General features: G+C 45.0%; 4 protein-coding genes and 1 non-coding gene across 8 annotated transcripts; 2 read left to right on the forward strand and 3 right to left on the reverse strand.

The window, feature by feature from the left end:
• Positions 1-151: 151 nt before the first annotated feature.
• si:dkeyp-110a12.4 (pancreatic secretory granule membrane major glycoprotein GP2) lies at positions 152-4967 on the forward strand. The gene is made up of 9 exons (XM_057058660.1): positions 152-846; positions 1065-1153; positions 1256-1360; positions 2896-3056; positions 3138-3273; positions 3593-3687; positions 4155-4323; positions 4494-4608; positions 4686-4967. Exons 1-9 carry the CDS (start codon positions 759-761, stop codon positions 4853-4855), a joined length of 1128 nt encoding a protein of 375 aa, XP_056914640.1. The 5' UTR covers positions 152-758; the 3' UTR covers positions 4856-4967.
• Positions 4968-5497: 530 nt separating this feature from the next.
• Positions 5498-10844, forward strand: fbxo30a (F-box protein 30a). Of its 2 annotated transcripts, XM_057058590.1 has the most exons (4): positions 5498-5704; positions 6579-8647; positions 8740-8968; positions 9062-10844. In XM_057058590.1, exons 2-3 carry the CDS (start codon positions 6635-6637, stop codon positions 8941-8943), a joined length of 2217 nt encoding a protein of 738 aa, XP_056914570.1. In that variant the 5' UTR covers positions 5498-5704; positions 6579-6634; the 3' UTR covers positions 8944-8968; positions 9062-10844. The 2 variants fall into 2 exon arrangements, with proteins under 2 accessions (XP_056914570.1, XP_056914569.1); XM_057058589.1 differs by having other exon boundaries at positions 8740-10844.
• Positions 10845-10953: 109 nt separating this feature from the next.
• stx11a (syntaxin 11a) lies at positions 10954-13855 on the reverse strand. Of its 3 annotated transcripts, XM_057058677.1 has the most exons (3): positions 13691-13826; positions 13240-13312; positions 10954-13148 (listed from the first exon to the last, which is right to left on the reverse strand). In XM_057058677.1, exon 3 carries the CDS (start codon positions 13141-13143, stop codon positions 12280-12282), a length of 864 nt encoding a protein of 287 aa, XP_056914657.1. In that variant the 5' UTR covers positions 13144-13148; positions 13240-13312; positions 13691-13826; the 3' UTR covers positions 10954-12279. The 3 variants fall into 3 exon arrangements, with proteins under 3 accessions (XP_056914657.1, XP_056914656.1, XP_056914658.1); XM_057058676.1 differs by lacking the exon at positions 13240-13312 and having other exon boundaries at positions 13691-13855; XM_057058678.1 differs by lacking the exon at positions 13240-13312 and having other exon boundaries at positions 10954-13196.
• On the reverse strand, positions 11446-11528 carry trnal-uaa (transfer RNA leucine (anticodon UAA)). The gene has a single exon. It is a non-coding gene; the product is annotated as a tRNA-Leu (tRNA).
• Positions 13493-16124, reverse strand: LOC130539916 (syntaxin-11-like). The gene is made up of 2 exons (XM_057058680.1): positions 15973-16124; positions 13493-15063 (listed from the first exon to the last, which is right to left on the reverse strand). Exon 2 carries the CDS (start codon positions 15059-15061, stop codon positions 14204-14206), a length of 858 nt encoding a protein of 285 aa, XP_056914660.1. The 5' UTR covers positions 15062-15063; positions 15973-16124; the 3' UTR covers positions 13493-14203.
• Positions 16125-18882: the final 2758 nt, after the last annotated feature.

Consider the following 18882-nt stretch of genomic DNA (forward strand, 5'->3'; position numbering starts at 1 on the left):
TTGAAAGATTTTCTTCAACCGGACAATCACTTTAAAGCTATTTATCTGTTGAAACAAAGGACCTTACACTTGAGCCGGTTATAGTTGAAAGACAAAGCAAAGATTCAGTGTCTTGGAAACTAATCTTGTAAATGAAAAACCTGAAAATCTGAAGGAAATTTACTTCCTCAAAGCAGCCAATTGAAACTTTAATGTGGCGAGTTGTAGATACGTGAGCCATTTCTACCTCTTCACTGCATTTAAAAGTAATCATTCCGTCTTCTGCTCACACCTCTTTGTTGGACCAACAGCACTTCACTCGTAATGACTTTCTCTCTCTCTGACTGACTGGGATTCCCGCACCAGTAAATTTTTTAAAATGTCCAGACAAAGGATGTAGACAACAAAGACCTCCAGCCCGGCGCTGTTGTCAGCCTTTACGTGGTTACCGGTCTCCTTGTTGCTCCCTGCAGTAAGAACCTGTTGTAAGATGTTTACTGAGAGGACATCGCCGCAGTAGGCGGTGACGGACGTGTCTCCTTGGACTCCTCTCAGGTCTCACTATTCACGTACGGAATCTCATTGTTGGTGGGGACATCATTCAAGGCCAGAGGGAGGCTCCTAGTTCATTAGAGCTGTGTATCAAGGGTTGGGGGAAGAGAGGGGCATTACATCTTCGGGTGACAGCAAACTGCTAAATAGTCCCCCCAAAGAACATTCTGAGATTTGTGGAAAGGTCTCGTAGGTGCAGCGGAGAGGCTGAGCAGAATCCGCGGATTATGGCACCTGCCAGTTTGTTTTTCTCCTGGTTACTGGTCACCCTGTGGACGGTCACCCGGGCAGAGTATCTGGAGCCAGAGGAGGATGGTGAGCTCGCACCAGCCATGAACTCAACCCATGGCTTCATTTTCTATGGCCAGAATAAAAATAATTATTAGTTATGTATCTTTCCCAGGAGGTGTAGGAATTGAATTTGGCATTTAAAGAATTATTTCTATTTTTCTGGGACACATCACCAGGTTTGTCACTTTAATGTGATGAAATGTCACTTCTCTGTGATATTTAACTTTGATGTTTTTCATTAGAGCTCAATGAAACTGTCATCTGCACCAACGATCACATGGAGGTCATTATTCAAGGTGCTTTTTTCCTCAACAAAGTGCCTCCTGTTTATGTAAGTGAGCAGCAGTTAAGCGTCGGCTACTCTCAAACATTTGCAGCCTAACGTCCCTGAGAATATAAACGGCTCCTCTAAAATTGTGTTTATCCTGTTAAGGTCTGGGATTTGCATTTAAATGATCCGGATTGCCGGGGCACTGAGGTCGGCGATGATTATGTTTTCAGCATAAAGACGAATCTCTCGGACTGCGGGACTATTATGGTATGGCTTTTAATCCTTTGATGTTCAACCTCTGTGACAGGAGTCAAACCAATCAGTCGCTGCACGTGAATTTAGACAAGGAGAACATTAACAAAGAATGAAGCCACCAGCTTTGACCCATATGGAAATAATTGACATTAGTGACAATATCACATCCCCTTTTCACTGCCACTTTATTCAGTTTATTACATTTTACCTCATAAGACTTTATTGTGTTTCAGCTGTGATGTTAATGTGGAATTTGAGGCATTCTGTTTGGAACTGCGAAATTCAGTCTTAGCAAGTAGAATGCGATAGAGAGAGAAAGGCTCAAACTCTGGGTCCAGACAGAAAGGCGGGAGGAGGGTGTCTGTCACGAAATAAGGCCGGCGTTGTTCCTTTTGCCTGTAACAACACAAGACCTCTTTCAAAGCACCAAAAGGAGCCTGAATGGCTTTGTGATTCTGAATGATCAGGATTTGCATTGATACGATGATTATTTGTTTATGTTCGCTGGATGGGAAGGCCATAAATCATCACATTACTACATCACATTACTCCTGCATTGACCTGCACTATTTCTTACTATTTATGTATATACTGTATATATGTCTTATTTTATTTTATTTATCTTATTCTAGTGTTGTCTTCTTTATGTTGAATGTCGCAGCGTCACACCAAGACAAATTCCTAGCTTGTGTAATACTGTGTATTACATGAACAATGGCAATAAATCTGATTCAATTCAATTCAATTCAATTCATCAGTCAACAAGCCCTAAAGATTGATTGAGTAATCCAGCCATTCACGGTTCCAAACTTCATTTTGTGTCCTCCCGTCAGGCTCACAAGTGTCCTTGAATTGCTGATTTGGAATGCATGAAGGTTTTTCTCGTAAAGCCGGCAAAAGGTTAACGCAGCTTACAGCAGGGAGGAAATCTCCGAGTGCCCCACCTCTGAACTTTTACAAGGTTTGACTGAGGAAAGTAGGCCTGTTCTGGATTAGGGGGCTGTTGCTAAAGGAGAGGAATGTCATAGCAACGCAACTTTTACCTTGACCTTAGAACCACAGGACTTTTTTTTTGTCTTTTAATATTTGGGATCATTTTGTGTTACCAAGTGTCTTTGGCGTTCCCTGCTGGAGCGACAGAGAGCTGGTGCTCCCAGCAGAGGCCTGTCAGCGGCGTGTTTACTGAGAGCAGTAAAAGATGTCCTGAATGTTAGCATCCAGGACAATCCATCCCACCCGGTGTCCACAGAAGACACCCTCCAGCTGCACACAGCAGGGTCCCGGGCAAACAGTAGAAGCAACCTTTTCACCCGTCCCCATTTTATGGTGTCGACTGCGTCAGCGTAACACTGAGCAGGACGAAGAGAGCAGAGGTTAAAGAAAGGAAGCCGATGGGCTGAGATTCGGTATACGATTTGGTACTTTCTGGCATTTTATAGGTCAAATACCACCTGTAATACATTAAAACAGAGGGTTCATCAGTTCAATCATCAGTGATTCAATAATATTTTTTTCTGACACCTCAGTTCCTGCATTTCTTTTCTTAGACCTCGGATGACACACACATCATGTTCATAAACACGATACACAACAACAACACCGACGTGATAACGAGGAACTACATCAACATAACATTTGTCTGCCGCTACCCCATCAACTACATGGTCCAACAGCCCAACGGCGAGAATATGATCAGAGTTGATGTCAGGTAGGTTGGACGGTTTGTTCCAGGACGTGACCATGAATGCCAACTGCATGTTCATTGGTGTCTGGGCTGCTGTCTCTACAGAACCATCACTCTCAACACGGAAGATGGCAACTTTTCTGTCTCAATGTTACTTTACAAGGACGAAGCCTTTGAGGACAGATGGACTACGGTGCCATCACTGACCCTGGACAATGACATATTTGTCAAAGTTTTCATGGTAAATAAACTCAGATAACAGATAAATTGCTATGTAAAGGCCTTAAATGGAGGCACGGGTCGAGACAAATCTGGCAGATGTGTGAAGACGGAGGAGTTGAAAAAGGATTTCAGCTGTACATTTCATGGCTATTTTCAGATGAGGTTGTTGCACGCGTTAGGCAATATGTTGTGGATGTTCTCCAGAAATTTAACACTTGACACCCGTGACCCCATAGTAACATGAGTGTTGTTTTAAACTGCTGGCAGCTGTTGTTTACAGATTCATCTTTTTGACCCCCAGTGGGGAAAAAGGTTTAAACGAACCCTCTTTGTTGCAGATCCCTGCTAACCTGATGCTGCGTATTGAGAGATGCTGGGCCACGCCGAGCAAAGATCCGTACAGTAACATTCAGTACACCTTCATCAGAGACAGGTCTGCCTCCAATCTGCTCAAAGCAAACGTTACTTGACTGTCTAGTGTGCGGAAACATTTGATATCTGAAAATGATGCTATGCAAACAGACATCTCTTCAATGGCCACCTTATAGCCGAAACTAGAACAATAAAGATTTATAATATTCACACCAGACTGGCTGGATGCTGAAACCAGCTCTCTGTGCGTGTTGGTTCATCGCACTGGCAAAGCAGCTTTAATCCGCCTACCTGAAGGCTGTTGAAATCTGAAATAAGAGATTTAGTTGCCGGAGGGAGCCAAGACAACAGCTCAGAGGCTGGTCATGTGACCGTGTGCGTTTCAGTTCAACAGCTGTGCGCGTCCTTGACATCTAGACTGTATTTATGAGCAGAATAGAAGATCATCTCTTTCTCCAAAGCGCCTATACGGAGAGATTTTATGCGTTTCAAGTCTACATTTGTCTCATTCTTTGCTTCCTCTGCTAGCTGCCCATTATTGTCAAATGAACAGACCCTGAGCGTGCTGAAGAATGGCCAGGGTCCAGAAGCCATGTTCAGGATTCAAATGTTCAAGTTCGTCGGCGGCTCTTACACCAACGTCTTCCTCCACTGCAACGTCCAGATCTGCCACAGTACCGTGGGGAGGTGTCAGCCTGTGAGTGAACCCTGCAGCACTCATTCCTCACACTGCAAGTCAGAAGCCAGTTCAGACAAGAAGGCAGACAAGGAGCCCTTAATATAGACGCCCTGGTCTGGGAATGGTTTTCAGCCAAACCAGCTGTAGTATAACTGTAACATGAAGAGTCTGTTAATTTCTCCAAACAGAACTGTTCTGGGGAAGATGGGGTTATGAGGTCACGGAGGGACATCCCACTGTCCCACACGGTGTCTTACGGACCAATCAGACGACTGCACAATGACAAAGAAAAGCTGGGATTTAGTATGTTTTATTATCCATGGGGCTGGAATGCTTGAGGCTCCCACTAAATGCCCGTTTCCTTTTGTCTGTGGATGCAGGCGGGGTCCTGTCAGTGGAAACCTTCGTCCTCGGGGGGCTGCTGCTCCTCTTGCTGCTCATCACAGGAGTGTTTGGGAGGCTGTGGCTTCGCTCCCGGCATTTCTACCCAGCGCAGGAGGCACAGCTCACACTGTCCAACATTCACCACATCTCAGAGGTGGCCTCATGAATCAGGGATCATCTGGAGCAAAGAAGTGAAAATTCATAAATTGTACAAATTCAACCAGAATGTACAGTTTTGATCTGTTTTTTTAAGTAATAAATCTTTTATTTAGAATGAACCACTAAAAGTGTGATTAATCTAATAAAGCTCTGTAGTTTTCCCCTTTTTACTCCCAGAAAAGAGTAAAAGTTTTCTTAGAGAATATGCTTTATGGATATTATGTTCTTTGCATTTTACATCCTCTTTCATTTCCTGTATGTTTTAGAGATAGTTGTAATTGGCAAATAAATCATCCAGTATTACATACTCAAAGGGAGGTTTCTAAATCTATTAGAAGTAATCTTCCTTGGTACTATCCAGTTTTCTTCATTTATTCAGCCACCTTCTCTTCTGGAACTATCATACTGGGTCAAATAAGTGAGCACGGAGCATTCTACACCATATATCGCTGAAACTAAATTTATTCTCCACGTGTGACTTTTGCAGACCTCTAAATTCCCGCGATTAGCAGCAGCGCGGACACTTTAGGAGCGATTTCATGTGAGACTCTTCGGGGTATTCCCCTCCATCTATTTCAGTGCCTCTCTTGGGCCTGCGTGCGTCCATAGTGGGCCTTTGCGTGATGACGTAGCACGTCGACGTCACGGTCCGGGATCAACACAAACTGACCGAATTAGACCAGCGGAGGACTCAGCCGGAGGCACAGAGCTGCTCCGAGCCGTGGAAATCTCAACCAAAGCCTTTGACATTTGATCATTTGCACGCCTCGCCGTTGTGCCGGGGTTGTCAAACTCAGCGGCGTTAAATAAGCAGGGAAATACAGGTTGAACTCGTCCGAAGAGCCCCGTGAATCGGGTAAGCAGTTCTACAAGCTAGCTGCTAGCTAACCCAGGATTGGAAATGTGGCTGCCAATGCTAACAGTCTGGCCATGTTGCTGTGTCCTTTTGTTTAACGCGACACTATCTGTCGCCTAATGACAGGCTGCTTTCGTTTCCTCAATTAACGTTAGTTAATTTATTTGTTTGCTGGTGTTGTCATAGCTGGCTTCGAGACAGTCGTTGGATAACAATGTTGTAGTAAATGCAGCCGCCGGTTGTTGACATGTTTTAAGGGTCTTAGCTGTTCGCTAACATGCTCTTTATTTATACCGAGCATGGCTAGTTGTTGCCGTGCAGGGCTGCAAAGGTCCGAACAATAGGTCTACTGTGGGATTTTGCTGTTTTCGACTAGTATCATCAATGTGGGTCATATTAGCTGTGTCAGTGCTCATTATCCGATTACTTCCTTTATACGCCTGATGTAAAACTTTCAGTGCCAGAGGCGAACGATTAGTCCTTTAACCCATTGATTTTTGCATAAAACGCTGAACTTCTCACTCGCCCATCAGTTTCGTGTAGCAGAGGAAGCTCCCACATCAAAACCAGGGGTCAGGTTTGACCTGAAGTCTTGGTAGAACCGGTGTCTCAGTGAAACCAGAGAAGGTTGTTGTGAAACGGGATGGAACAGTCTTAGTAAACACGCACAGAGAGAACATGTGAGACAAAACAGTTCATAGAAGTAGGCCTGCACATGTTGTGTCAGAGAGGAACCATAAAGTCAGCTGTGCAATATAACACCAACATCTTCATCCAAATGAATAACCTATGAAGAACCAACGTGGAAATCTTTTCTATGAATGACACTATTTATTCCCTGTGAGTGACTTTCCGTCTGCCTCTCTCTTCACAGGGTAAAACATTTGCATCGTTTTCCCTCTTATACTTACTTGGCGTGATATAGGAAGAATGGAAAACCTCCATTCCCACTGCCTTAAATGCATCAATAGAAGATGCATGGTGAGACCAGAGACGGGCGTTTCCTGTGACCTCATTGGCTGTCCCCTTGTGTGTGGGGCAGTTTTCCACACGTGCAAGCTGGACGAGCATCGCGAACTGTGTCCATACGAACGATTGCCGTGCCTTAACCGTGGATTTGGCTGCCCATTCACGATCGCGAGGATCAAGATGGCAAAGCACCTGGAGACCTGCCCGGCCAGTATCGTCTGTTGTACCATGGAGTGGAATCGCTGGCCTGTGAGTTACTCCGATCGGAAATCCTATGAAAACTTGAGCAAAGACTTTGACGAGGTGGAGCAGCTGGACATGGCCTTGGCTTTGCAGGATCAGAGGATGCTGCTGGAGTCCCTGAAGGTGGCAACCACTATGTCAAAGAATGGAGATAAGGAGACGGTAGAGAGTGAGAAGATGGCCACAGCCTCAAGTTTAGCAGACCCAGTGTTGCACAGTGAGAGCGTAGAGATGGAAGACGAGCCCTATAACGACCTGTATCGAGCCTCGGTGGAAACGGGCAGAAGTTTAGCACTGGCCTTGGATATCGTCACTAATTCCAAGAGCGGCGATGCGATGGTTGGCAATTTAAATGGCGAAAAAATAGGCAATAGTGAAGGTCTCCGCAGTGGATCAAACGGCGACAGTCATCGTGCCTTTGGTGCCGAGGGGGGCAGGAATGTAGACATGCGAGCCAGTGATTCTGATTCAGAGAGTGAGCTTGGTGCAGTAGGCGGGGCGGATTATCAGGCTGGGGCCGACGGGGGAGACGGCAGTAACATCTGGGTCGAAGAAAAGGAGTTTGTAGAGTTGTTGTTAGAGGAGACCGAAGACATTAACGTGGAGCCGGTGAACAACGCCAACCCCGTGTACCCCGAGATGCCCCAGGATTACATGCCCGTCATCGCTCTGGAAGACCCGGCGCCCCAACAAGTGGCGCTCTCCCCACCGATGCCGTTCCTTCTCTCCGATCATGTGAGGAATAACTTTTTGCAACACTTACCTTCGGAACTCAGGTACAGGTGTTTGGAGCGTAAGCTGCAGAACGTGGAGGTGTTCAGGGGGATAGGGATGTTCACGCTGAACGGGCGGCGCACTCTGCTGCAAGACCCTTACTTGTTCCGAGCCAGAATGGAGGACAAGGCGGTCGACACGTCCGACCTGGAGGTGGACGAGGATCCCATGGGCCTCCACGGCATTGACCTCATCACAGCGGCTCTGCTGTTTTGCCTTGGCGACTCTCCGGGAGGAAGAGGAATCTCTGACAGCAGGTTCGTGGACGGCTACCACATTGACTTTGGTACTCAAACATTCTCGTTCCCCTCCGCCATTCTCGCGACCAACACCATGGTGGGAGACATCGCGTCCGCCTCGGCCTGCGACCACGCCAGCCCGCAGCTTTCCAACCCAAGCCCCTTTCACACGCTCCGTCTGGACCTGGTCCTCGAGTGCGTGGCTCGATACCAAACCAAGCAGCGCTCCATGTTCACCTTCGTGTGCGGGCAGCTGTTCAGGCGGGACGAGTTCTCCTCGCATTTCAAAAACGTCCATGGGGATATTCACGCCGGGCTGAATGGGTGGATGGAGCAGCGCTGCCCCTTGGCCTACTACGGGTGCACCTACTCTCAGAGGCGGTTCTGCCCATCTGTGCAGGGCTTTAGAATCATCCATGACAGGCACCTGGGTTCTTTTGGGGTTCAGCCTAGTTTGCCGTTGAAATCTGGCGGCAGCCTCTCAAGAAGGAGCTCTCGCTGTGGTCCTCCCCTGGATCAGTTCAGCAGTCTTCCATTCGAGGTGCTGCAGCATGTAGCGAGTTTCCTGGACAGCTTCAGCTTGTGCCAGCTGTCCAGGGTGTCCCGCACCATGCGGGACGTATGTGCAAGCCTGCTCCAGATGCGTGGCATGGTGGTCCTGCTGTGGGAGAAGATACGGCGCGCTGACGGTTCTTCCACTTGGCAGATCACAGACAAGGCGAGTATTTTCGGACCGTTCCAAACAAACGTGCCGCTGGTTCAAAAAACAAAACAAAACGCAGCTTAATTAACAGGTTGTTTTCCACTCAGGTTTGGAGATTCAGCACCGCTTTCGGGACGGTCAACGAGTGGAAGTTTGCCAACATCGCCAGCATGGCCGACCACCTCAAACGGTGCAAGTTCAACACGATCGCCCGCCGCGAGGAGGCGATCCCCCTGCCGTGCATGTGCTTCACCAGAGAGCTGACGAAAGAGGGGAGATGTTTACGCTCTGTTCTCAAGCCTGTCGCTTAGGTCCTCTTCCACAGCACAATCTGAGGTTTGGACAATTTTAAGACCACAAGAGCTCAAGTCCCTTCCTGCAAAGTTTACATCCATGAGAATATGAGAAACTGTTGGTTGTTTTTTGCAGTCTAAGAAAATTCCTAACTCCAGTATGAAAGGTTAAAGCTGGTGGTGGGCGAAGTGATACCTCGGCACTACAATGACAGACGGGCACCACGTGTCTTCTTCACTGCTGGGTTTACCAACACCAGCGTACTGAAGCCGTACCCTCATGTAATCTGACATTTTGTAGATAATAACTTTTTGATGTCATATCCTTTTTATATTTCTAGAAATAAAGTCCCTCCTGTGCAACAGTGAAGGGAAGTCAAGAGCCTTACAATACACTTGATTTTTCCAGCCAGGAAGTGCGCTTCGGAGCATTTCCGTTCTGCCTCTGGCCGGAACAGTTTACTGGAGATCCGTGTGGGTTTTCTCCCGTCTCCTAATACCTGAAGTGACCATGCAGAAACTGCTATTTCATGGCTTTATTTCTACACTTTTTAGACTGACCAAACATCTTTGGTAGCTGTGATTTTTGATTCATCAGCGTGAGCATGTAGCCGGTGTGTTCTGGACAGGTGACAGCATTAACACAGCCTGTCCAGCTGTATCTTAAACTTATGACCGCGATAGTCATTTGGAGCGGCATCATTCACGTGGCAAAAGAGTCGACGCGGTTTTTGTGATCTATCTAAGTAACCAGCGATTATTTAGCTGGTGGTTTTCTACACAAAGTCAAACGTAGCAAGAGAAATGTGGAATGTAATCAGGGCCGAGACGAATCCATCTGTGCACAGACTTGTGTTTCCTTTTCGGTGTCAGACCTCATCAAACCTGCAGGTCAGGTGTACCGTTGTAATTTGGTGGACACGCGGTTCCCACCAGGAATTGTCATCACTAAGAATGTTCATTAACTTCTGTGAATGTGCGGTTTTGTTTTTTTAATGACACGTCGTGTCATCTCAGGGTTGTAGCATGAAGCTAAATTCTTCGTAATTAACAGATTGGATCATTTTAGGGTTCCTCGAACTGACTTGTGCACCACTCAGTGTTACATCACAAGCATATTATTGTGTTGCAGTGCTTGAACAGAGAAAAATTCAGTGTTTTCAACTGTCATCAATCAACATTTATAAGTCCCTGAAATAGGCTGAGAGTTAACACAATATTTAAATGTTCTTTAAACACTCTGCATTGACAAAAGCCTTATATGTAGAGTTTGGAGTACTAAAAACATTTTGAAAACTTGGCCTTAATCTTTTGTAAGCAGAATGGGAAGTGATGGGGGAAAATGAGATGTTTATACAAAATACTTTCATCTTCAACTAACTTTTGTCTGTCCAGCCAGAACAAAGTGGTCTCTGTAGGAAGTTCTGCCTCATATTTTGAGTTAGTCACCGCTTACTTCACTGGTACGTTTATTTGAGATGTCAGGATTTGATGGAGTGGTGTCTAAATTAGTGTTTGAGTTTGTGATTTGCACACGAAAGCATGTACTGTAACAAAATGTTAGCATAATCCTGAGGGTTTGTTTTGCTTCAAAAGCTGGATTTATACCCCAGCAGGATTAGCATGTTAGTTTGATGTCTCAGATTCATTCAGTTTACTTCTCAGGCATTACATCAGTTTCACATTAACTATTAGTCATATTATTTAAAAGCTTCGTTATAGATGAAGTGGATGGCCTGGTTTGTTTGTTCTGTTTTTAGAAATTAAAATTGTAATTTGCATTACATTTCCTTTTTTTTTCTGCAAGATCACTCTTACTACACGTGCATACTTTTTTTCACTACTGACGTGTATTTTGTTTTCCACAGTTCATTTGTTTGACTTTTGAAGCTTTTTATTAAAAAAAGGCTCTTGGTTTACTCTTGTCTTTTTGTTTTAAATCAATATATGCCTGATTTAACAAATAAGACAGCAATTAAACCCATCTTGGTCTTTAACGAGCTCTCAAAACAAAGTGACAAGACAAAATTCCATAAATTACTTTTATTAAATAGATGCATTGATGTGCTTTAGACTGGCCTCTAGATGGCGCCATTTCCGCAGATTCAGCTCTTTCCCCAGGCACGTCGACACCACCGACTTCAAAAAACTATTGTGATTATATTTTTGTCCGGGTATAATATCAGTGTGCAGGGTACTGTAAATAAAATAAACATCGGGTGTAGATGGTTTCCAGCATATCTCAATTCCACGTAGAATTACAAATTAAATAAATAGGGCTAACACGCATGAATGTCAATATGGCATTTTAGTGGTTCTGTAAAACATGCTAAAAGACAGTATCGGTTGTTCACTCAACACAGGAGTCCCCAAGTTGCCCCAATCTCAGTACAAACCTATATATTTATAAAGTAGGAACAAGAGTCATTGGTGATATTTTACAACCTTCTAAACAAGCAGACTGAAAACCCCACAGTAGTTATTTCTTATTCCTTGCTAACAATAAAGTTGACAGGTCTCTACCAGAAGTGGGGCTCGAACCCACGTGGACGTTCGTCCATTGGATCTTAAGTCCAACGCCTTAACCACTCGGCCATTCTGGTACGAAACGCCTTCCTGTGATGTCATAAAAGGCCACGTGCCCATTGGCGGCGATACCCTGCAACCACCCAACGCGTGAGAAAGACGGTGATGGTCCATGGCTTGGAATTTCCCAGCAGAAAGTTACCGAAACACACACACACACACACACACACACAAACCTGTACAAAGAACCACACTGACCAGACTCTTCTCTTAAATGGCTATTGTTGCTTGGTTACAACAAACAGCCTTGGACAAGTGTTCTGTATTCGGCTTGAATTGGATGTTCCTGACTCTATGATTGGTTATCCACCTCTGTCGGTGAGGCTAAGGAAAAGTCGGGATTGGGCAAGAATCCCCCTGCTGATAACACAACTGCCAACAGTTGGTTGCATCAATGAGTTACATTTTTTGATCCTCCCTCAAACAACCACAAAGTTACCGTGGTGTTTCTCAAGACACGTTAAGCAATGCCGCCGCTCTGCCTCACCTCCAGGGAGCTAAAGCCGTCGCAACACTGAGAACGAAGGGTTCATTAATGTAATAACTTACGAAAGACTATTACGTTGAAACAGGAGCTGCAGGGGAGAAAAGGTGACGGGTGTCCTAACAGTGGCCTTGCGAAGCTGCAGCAGCCATCAGGAAGTGCAACACCACATCTCCTGTCTTTATGTGTGGTTTGAGATGGTGTTTAGATGCAGAGTGAAACATAGAGGCTGATAAATACAGCTGAACATACGCATTTACATACGCACACACCCGTCCTGCTGCTTATGCGCAGCAAGGGAAGCAACAGCAAAAGAGCTTCTTGCACGGATGGCTTCTCTTGTATCTCACAGCCTTCCTCACATGAACTTGGGCCTTGGCCACATAATCCTTAGTCAGCAGCATGTTCGCTTCGATGTTGTCCAGTTTGTAGCCCTGCTCCTCCACCAGGTGAGCCATCTGGAAGAAAAGCTCTTGGATTTCCCTGATCCGGCTCTCCAGCTCCAGCAGCTCCTTATGCCGGCTCTCTATCTCGCTGAGCGCTGACTTGGCGCTCCTCCCCTCCAGCAGGACGTTGTCAGAGAACATGTTGACTTTGCCCGTCTCGATCATCTCTTCGATCTGCTCCTTGCTCAGCTCCTTCCCCATGATGTTGGCTTGCCTCTGGATGCGGGTCATACAGTTCTCCCTCTGGGCCATCTCAGCCTCGTTGTACTCATATATGATCTCGTAGAAAGTGGCGGTCAACGACTCGCACTGCAACTGCACCATGCGAGCCACAGCAGGAGAATTCTCTGGCTCCTTTCCTTGCTGCCTCAGTTTCTCCATACAAGCGTACAGGCCGTTGATCCTGTCCTTGATGTCCCGACGGAGCGCATTCGAGTCCCGTTTGATGCTGCTGATCCTCCTGACTGATGTGAGGAACCTGGTGTTCTGTTTCCCCAGACGCCTCACGTCCATTTGGAGCAGCTGCATCTCCTTCCTCAATGCCTGCACCTCTCTGTGAAGCCCGTTCATCGTCTCCTGGTCATCAAAGACGATAATCTGCTCCACTTGCTCCTCCACATCTTCGCCGCTTTGGTTCTCCTCAACCGTAAACTCATGGGCTGGGAGGTCAGAGGTCAGCAGCTCAAGCAGTCGGTCCCTCATTTCCCCTGTAAGAGGTGTCAGGAACTTTTGGATTGACTGTGGATTTTTTTTTTCTAAATTAAACAATCTATTAGAAATTGTAAAACAGCTACAAACCTTTTCAAATCTGCCCTAGATGCTGGTCAAATGACACCTAGAAGTTTTGCCCTGACTCTGGAGGTGTTCTTCCCTGTGGACCATCAGAGGGGCCCAACATTAGACTGACACCCAGTCACCCCCACCCCCCTTTATGTGGCCAAATTTAGACTTCTTCTTAAACCTTTTACATTCCTTCAGAGGAAGATGACGGGTCACTTCCTCAGCTGTGAGCGCCTTAATAGTCACTGATCACAAGGTGTGGACTCATGAATCGGTTATTTCCAAGCATTTCTGTTTTATTTTTATCTTTAAAAACAACCCAACAGATAAATCCCTCGGGGACACTTTAAAATGTCGCCGCCTTGTGAGGATCGCGATTATAACGGCTTTAATACCGCCTTTATTTAACGACTCTCGGTCCCGTCAGCGATTATTTTAGGCCACGTAGTAAAATATAAACTACAAATACCTGATTTTTAGCGTTGCCACGGTTTCAAAACTTGTTCAGTTCTTTGCAGCAGCGGAGGCCACCACGCATTTGCGCATTTCCTCTTTTTCTGCGCCTTCTGTCACCCCGCTGGTGCGCGTTCTGCAGGAGGCATATCTCACACTGACTGATGCAGCCTGCAACAGGTACTGACTTGGACAATCACGCCTCTTGCTTCCACCCCACTACAGATTTTACATGCTTCGCTGGTCTGACAGCAGGAAGCAGGCGCGGCCAGCACCGTGCGCAAACACCGCAAACGACTCTGGGCGATTACGCACGATTTTAATGGTGTCAAGAACACCAATGTACTCATAATAAGGACAAACAATGCTTAAAAATGTTAGATTTTAGCGTATCGTATATGCTAATGCCTTCATCTCTAAGGAGTGAATGCTGTGTTTGTCAACAATGTTATATTTTAATAATTCATCATGCCTGGCTGGAGTCGTTTCGTATTGCAGATTTCATTCTTGGCATCAGAGGTCTTGGTTATTAGTAATAACATGGAAAACAGCCACAAAACATTCTCTTGAAAGGGTTGTTTTTATCAGACTGTCTGGCTTTGGCCAGCTGAGCCACGCCATCCTGGACGATCGATTCAGAGGCCTGGACACTGTTCTGGATGTTGTCCACAACAGCTCCCTGCTGCTCTACGAGAACAGCCACATCCAGGAAGAGCTCCTGGATGCCCTGGATCCTCCGCTCCAGCTCCAGCAGCTCTCTGTGTCGGTTCTCAATCTGCAGGAGAGCTGAGCGGGCGGTTTTGCCCTCCACCTGGGGGCAGAATACGTTCAACTCCCCATTCTCCAGCATCTCCTCCAGCTCCTCTTTGGTGACCTCCTTGCCCACCACCTCCAACTGTCTGTGGATCTGCTGTTTGCAGGCCTCCCTGTGGCTCATCTCTGCATTATTGTAGCTGAACATCACTTGCTGGAGAGCACTGCTGAGCCACTGGTACTGGGTTCGAGCAATGCGCGCTGTGGGGTCAGCGCTGCCGCGCTCAGCCTCAAGTTCCTCCCTGAGGCCATTCATCATCTGCAGGCGGTGCAGCACGGCTTCACCCCTACGCTTCACATCCATCCCAATTTGGTTGGAGTCCCGTTTCGTGACGGTGGGGAACGAGGTCTTGTTCAAGGTCTGGTAGTTGACATCTCTGAGCTCGCTGATGTCATTCTGGATCGCCTGGATCTCCAGACGTACCTGCTGGGCCTCCTGAAGGACGCTGTCCATGTGCTGGTCAGGGTTAGATGCTCCCGCTTCCTCACATTCTCCAAAGTTTTCCAGCTCCACTGTGCTGAACCCATCAGAGCTGCTCTGCACCTGATGGAGGTGCGTCAGTCTGTCTCTCATAGCTGAAAATAAAACAAAACACAAAGGAAACACTTCTTAAAGTAGATTCTCTGACTCAGTTAAGGTCAAATCTACTCTGAATACACATCCCACATTCAAGGTTCTATAAAGTGGCTTGATGTTATACATCTAGAGGATGAAAGTGCACACTGAACTATTCCCTCCAGACAGCAGGATGCTGTTAAACCTAAAACACCGCATCACTGCAGTTCTGAGTATCCTCTGAAAGTGATACATTTGGAGGCTCTCAGTGATGCATCAGGCATACACATGCAGCAACAGTGTCACACTTTAGAGTTCTTTTAAACATGTCTCTTGTTTCAGTTCTGGTTTCACATTATTCTGAAACCCCCGAATCTGCCGCTTCACTGCTGAAGATTCCTGCAGCTGTGAGCGATTTAAATTTCAAGTTCCTTTGTGATATTTGGCAGGTTTTTCCCACCCATAATGCAATGTAACATCTTATTTGTCTGATAAAGTTTCACCTTTAATGTACCATATTAAATGCGTGGAGTACATAAAACCTGCCTCAAATGTGGACGCTTTGCTCCTTTAAATCCTCTTTCTGCATAGATGAAACAGCACTGAGCAACAGATGAAATTAAACAGGTATGCCAGTTGTCATGGATATGTGGAGCAGGGGATTTCAGGAGAAGAAGTATGTTTCATCTCAATACAGGACCAACCAAACAAGTTTAAAAGGAGAAAACAGTGGGATTAAAAGTGTGTAAGCGTGTCTGTAAGGTGGCTATACAGCAAACAGGTTCTTGAGTTCAACACAATAGAAGAAATAGAAAAATTTAGGATTGGGTATTTGGTTCCTTTGCTGCTCTATATTCATAACTATCTAGACTTGCTAATATTTTTAAATTAGAATTATAATCTCTAGTAACATGAGGAACATTACTTACTTTATGGCAGCTACTGGTCAATGTTCCCTCTATCCTGAGCCTATAAAGGTGTTTCGGTCCAACCTGGAGTGGGAAATTTGTATTTCTGAATGATCGTCACCTGTTCAAGAGAAAACTGCCTGCATTCCTGTGTGTCACATGGAGGTGTGTGACGCACAGAGAGCCTCTTAAAGATCTGTATCATAGCAGCCATGGCTGATTTAAATTCTTCTCTAAGATGTAATCTTTTGGTTTTATCATCTTTTATTGGAGCAAAGGACACTATCTATTATGAACAATCATGGACTCCCTATAGGAAAAAGAAGAAACCAAGAACTCACAGACAAGAGCCAAGCATCCCCTTGGCATTGATCTTTTGGAAGATCAAAAGGTAAAAGTCTCTCTGCAGAACATCCCTTAAATTTAATGAGCTCCTCTTGGCCCATTATCAATATTATTTATTATATTATGTATTGTGACATTAAATTTAGAGTTTCATAAAAAGCCCAATCGGCTTGCATGATGTGAAGGCACCAGCTGTGCAGGCATTCATAGTCTCGCTGAAACCATAAGCGGAAAAACCATCAGTCTATTTGTGTGTGGGAAGAAAGATGCACCAATCATGACAGTTTCCACAGCGGATATGTGATTACGAAATGCCATCAATGAATCATCGTGACTTTTTTGTTTCTCCAAACCAAAAATGACGGTAAACATGATGCAACAATGCTTATAACGTGAAAAAATTTCGTAAACCTGCAGAAAAAACACGTATTTCACCAAGGGTTAATTAAAGTAAAACTCGACATATAAAGTGTGTGGCGTTTATTGGCCGCTGGGTGGCGACAGCGAAACGTTCTGCCCATTCACACCGCAACGCTGATGTTTGTTGTTATAAAGATATAAAACCTGAATAAATCCTGCATTTTACCAGCAGCTGGGGACGAATCATTGAAACAGAAAACAATGAATGAAGAATTAACTGCAGTTTGTGTCATGAATCTGATTATTAACTGTGCACAGAGTCGATGAACTTTGTGTCAGATCATATCTAAAAACACTTCATGTGTGAATTCATAGCATTTAATTGGACTCTGCATAACATTTCCTGCAGAATTAAACCTCAGATCTTATATCTTAAGAGAGCGAAAACTAATTTCAGTGGAATACTTTATATTCTTGGTTGGTTTGTTTTACATTAAAGTAAACAAAGCTGTAGCATTGCCTGGTGGATAAGAAGGAAGCTACTCATTTCTTAATCCTTCATTATTAATCTAATAGACATACAACTTCTATTTTGGGCTCATTTGACATTACCGTGCTGTAACCATACCAAACAGAAGTTTAGCTGTTTATTTTTGAACGCACTAAAGTGAATTAATTTACCAATCCGTCCTTAAACAGCTAAAGAGCTCCTGCTGTTTTTTTTTAAAATTTCGCCCCCTTAAGTCTGGTAACATTTAAATCATGCATTGGTCATTTTTCTGATTTCGATAAATCAAGTAATGGAAACTTCACAGAATGTTTTGGTTAACTTAAACTCGTTTAGATTTTCAGTGCAGATATTCAGTCCATCCACGAAAGGAAACGTCTGTCAAACAGTTTAGCCAGAGATCGAAAGATGAAGTAAAAAAACCACTAATCTACTTAGCCAACTGGTGATTTTCATTCAGTTAAACTAATTTGGTGCTTTTCAGAGGACACTAGGACAGTGTAGATACCCTGCTTGTTTCTTCTCTCACCATTTATTACACACATATAATGTTTGAAATAAGAAATTACCCTGATTTGTTGGGCAAGCGCAGGGCAACCTAAATAACATTTTGGTGGGAAGGGTTTGATACGATCAAACGCGTCTGAGCCATGGGCGCCTTATTCTTCCTGGTCCATCAGTCACGGTTTGCTTATAATCACTGGAAAACATCAGCTGTTTCCAGTTAGCCAGAGATGTGACTCTAATAAGTTTGACTTAGTGGCTTCCTTCGAGTTTCAAGCTTTACATAACAGCATCGGATCAGTGGCTGCAAACATCTGATCCCACTGCCCGGTTTCTCCTTATTTAAGGATGTCCGTGGTCAGCTGGGGTTTGTCTGAGGTGAGACGCCGTACCTTCATACAGATGTGCTTATTTATACGCCAGCTTTTGGACCTCCGCTGTTTGGAAAATGAAACTAGTGAGAGCGTAAAGCTTCTGTCCAGTTTCAGTCTTCGTCCACTTCTCCGGGCCTGGGTTGCAGCACAACCCATGGGGAAGGACCAGAGTGTCCTCCTGTCTCTGTTTTGGAGGAAGGCCCAGCCACCAGAGTCCAACAATAGATCCCTTTTCTGGGTTGCCTTCATAACAGGGGCCCCAGCAGGGTATGAAGGTCTTCTTCAGCCACACACACCTTCACACAACAAATTAGTGCTGGGAAATCCTGCAAAGGACAAACCAGCCTAAAGAAGGGTCCTATTGTCAGGGGGAAGACATCTGCTGTTGGAATCTGGTGCGTCTCTTCAGCGCTCAGAATGTTGTCAAAGATGTGAAAGCGTGTGTTTTGCTGGGCCTTCCTCCGCGTTTCAGCCTGGTCGTCAGATGAAATGGAATCTGCTTTTCTCCAAAGGTATTTAGTCAGTTAATTGAATACTTCAAGAGATCAAGAGATCACAGACGTATGGCTTCAATTAAAAACATTTCAGTTTGACTGACAGCAAGACTGATGCATGCATCCAATAGTAATAGAATAGCGAAATTAGCCATAAAAGCATGTTACTCTTGTATTTAATGGTGAGTCAAGCTGATTTATTAATGTGAATACTTTAGTAATGTTAAGCAAATGTTATTATGCTGGTAGAAATTGATGTTAATTATAAATAAGCAGTCACATTTTTCTGATAAAGTAAGACATGCTTCTTCAACACCGGGCATAATTGGTGTGGTTATCAGTTTTT

Source organism: Takifugu flavidus, chromosome 16, assembly GCF_003711565.1.
Source record: "Takifugu flavidus isolate HTHZ2018 chromosome 16, ASM371156v2, whole genome shotgun sequence".
NCBI lineage: Eukaryota > Metazoa > Chordata > Actinopteri > Tetraodontiformes > Tetraodontidae > Takifugu > Takifugu flavidus.

Bases quoted from the DNA above. Each gene is read 5' to 3' on its own strand.
- fbxo30a (XM_057058589.1), top strand. From the start codon at position 6,635: ATGGAAAACCTCCATTCCCACTGCCTTAAATGCATCAATAGAAGATGC. The intron at 8,648-8,739 runs GCGAGTATTTTC...TTTTCCACTCAG, and splicing joins CTTGGCAGATCACAGACAAG to GTTTGGAGATTCAGCACCGC.
- si:dkeyp-110a12.4 (XM_057058660.1), top strand. From the start codon at position 759: ATGGCACCTGCCAGTTTGTTTTTCTCCTGGTTACTGGTCACCCTGTGG. The intron at 1,154-1,255 runs GTAAGTGAGCAG...TATCCTGTTAAG, and splicing joins ACAAAGTGCCTCCTGTTTAT to GTCTGGGATTTGCATTTAAA. The intron at 4,609-4,685 runs GTATGTTTTATT...CTGTGGATGCAG, and splicing joins CAAAGAAAAGCTGGGATTTA to GCGGGGTCCTGTCAGTGGAA.
- stx11a (XM_057058676.1), bottom strand. From the start codon at position 13,143: ATGAGGGACCGACTGCTTGAGCTGCTGACCTCTGACCTCCCAGCCCAT.
- LOC130539916 (XM_057058680.1), bottom strand. From the start codon at position 15,061: ATGAGAGACAGACTGACGCACCTCCATCAGGTGCAGAGCAGCTCTGAT.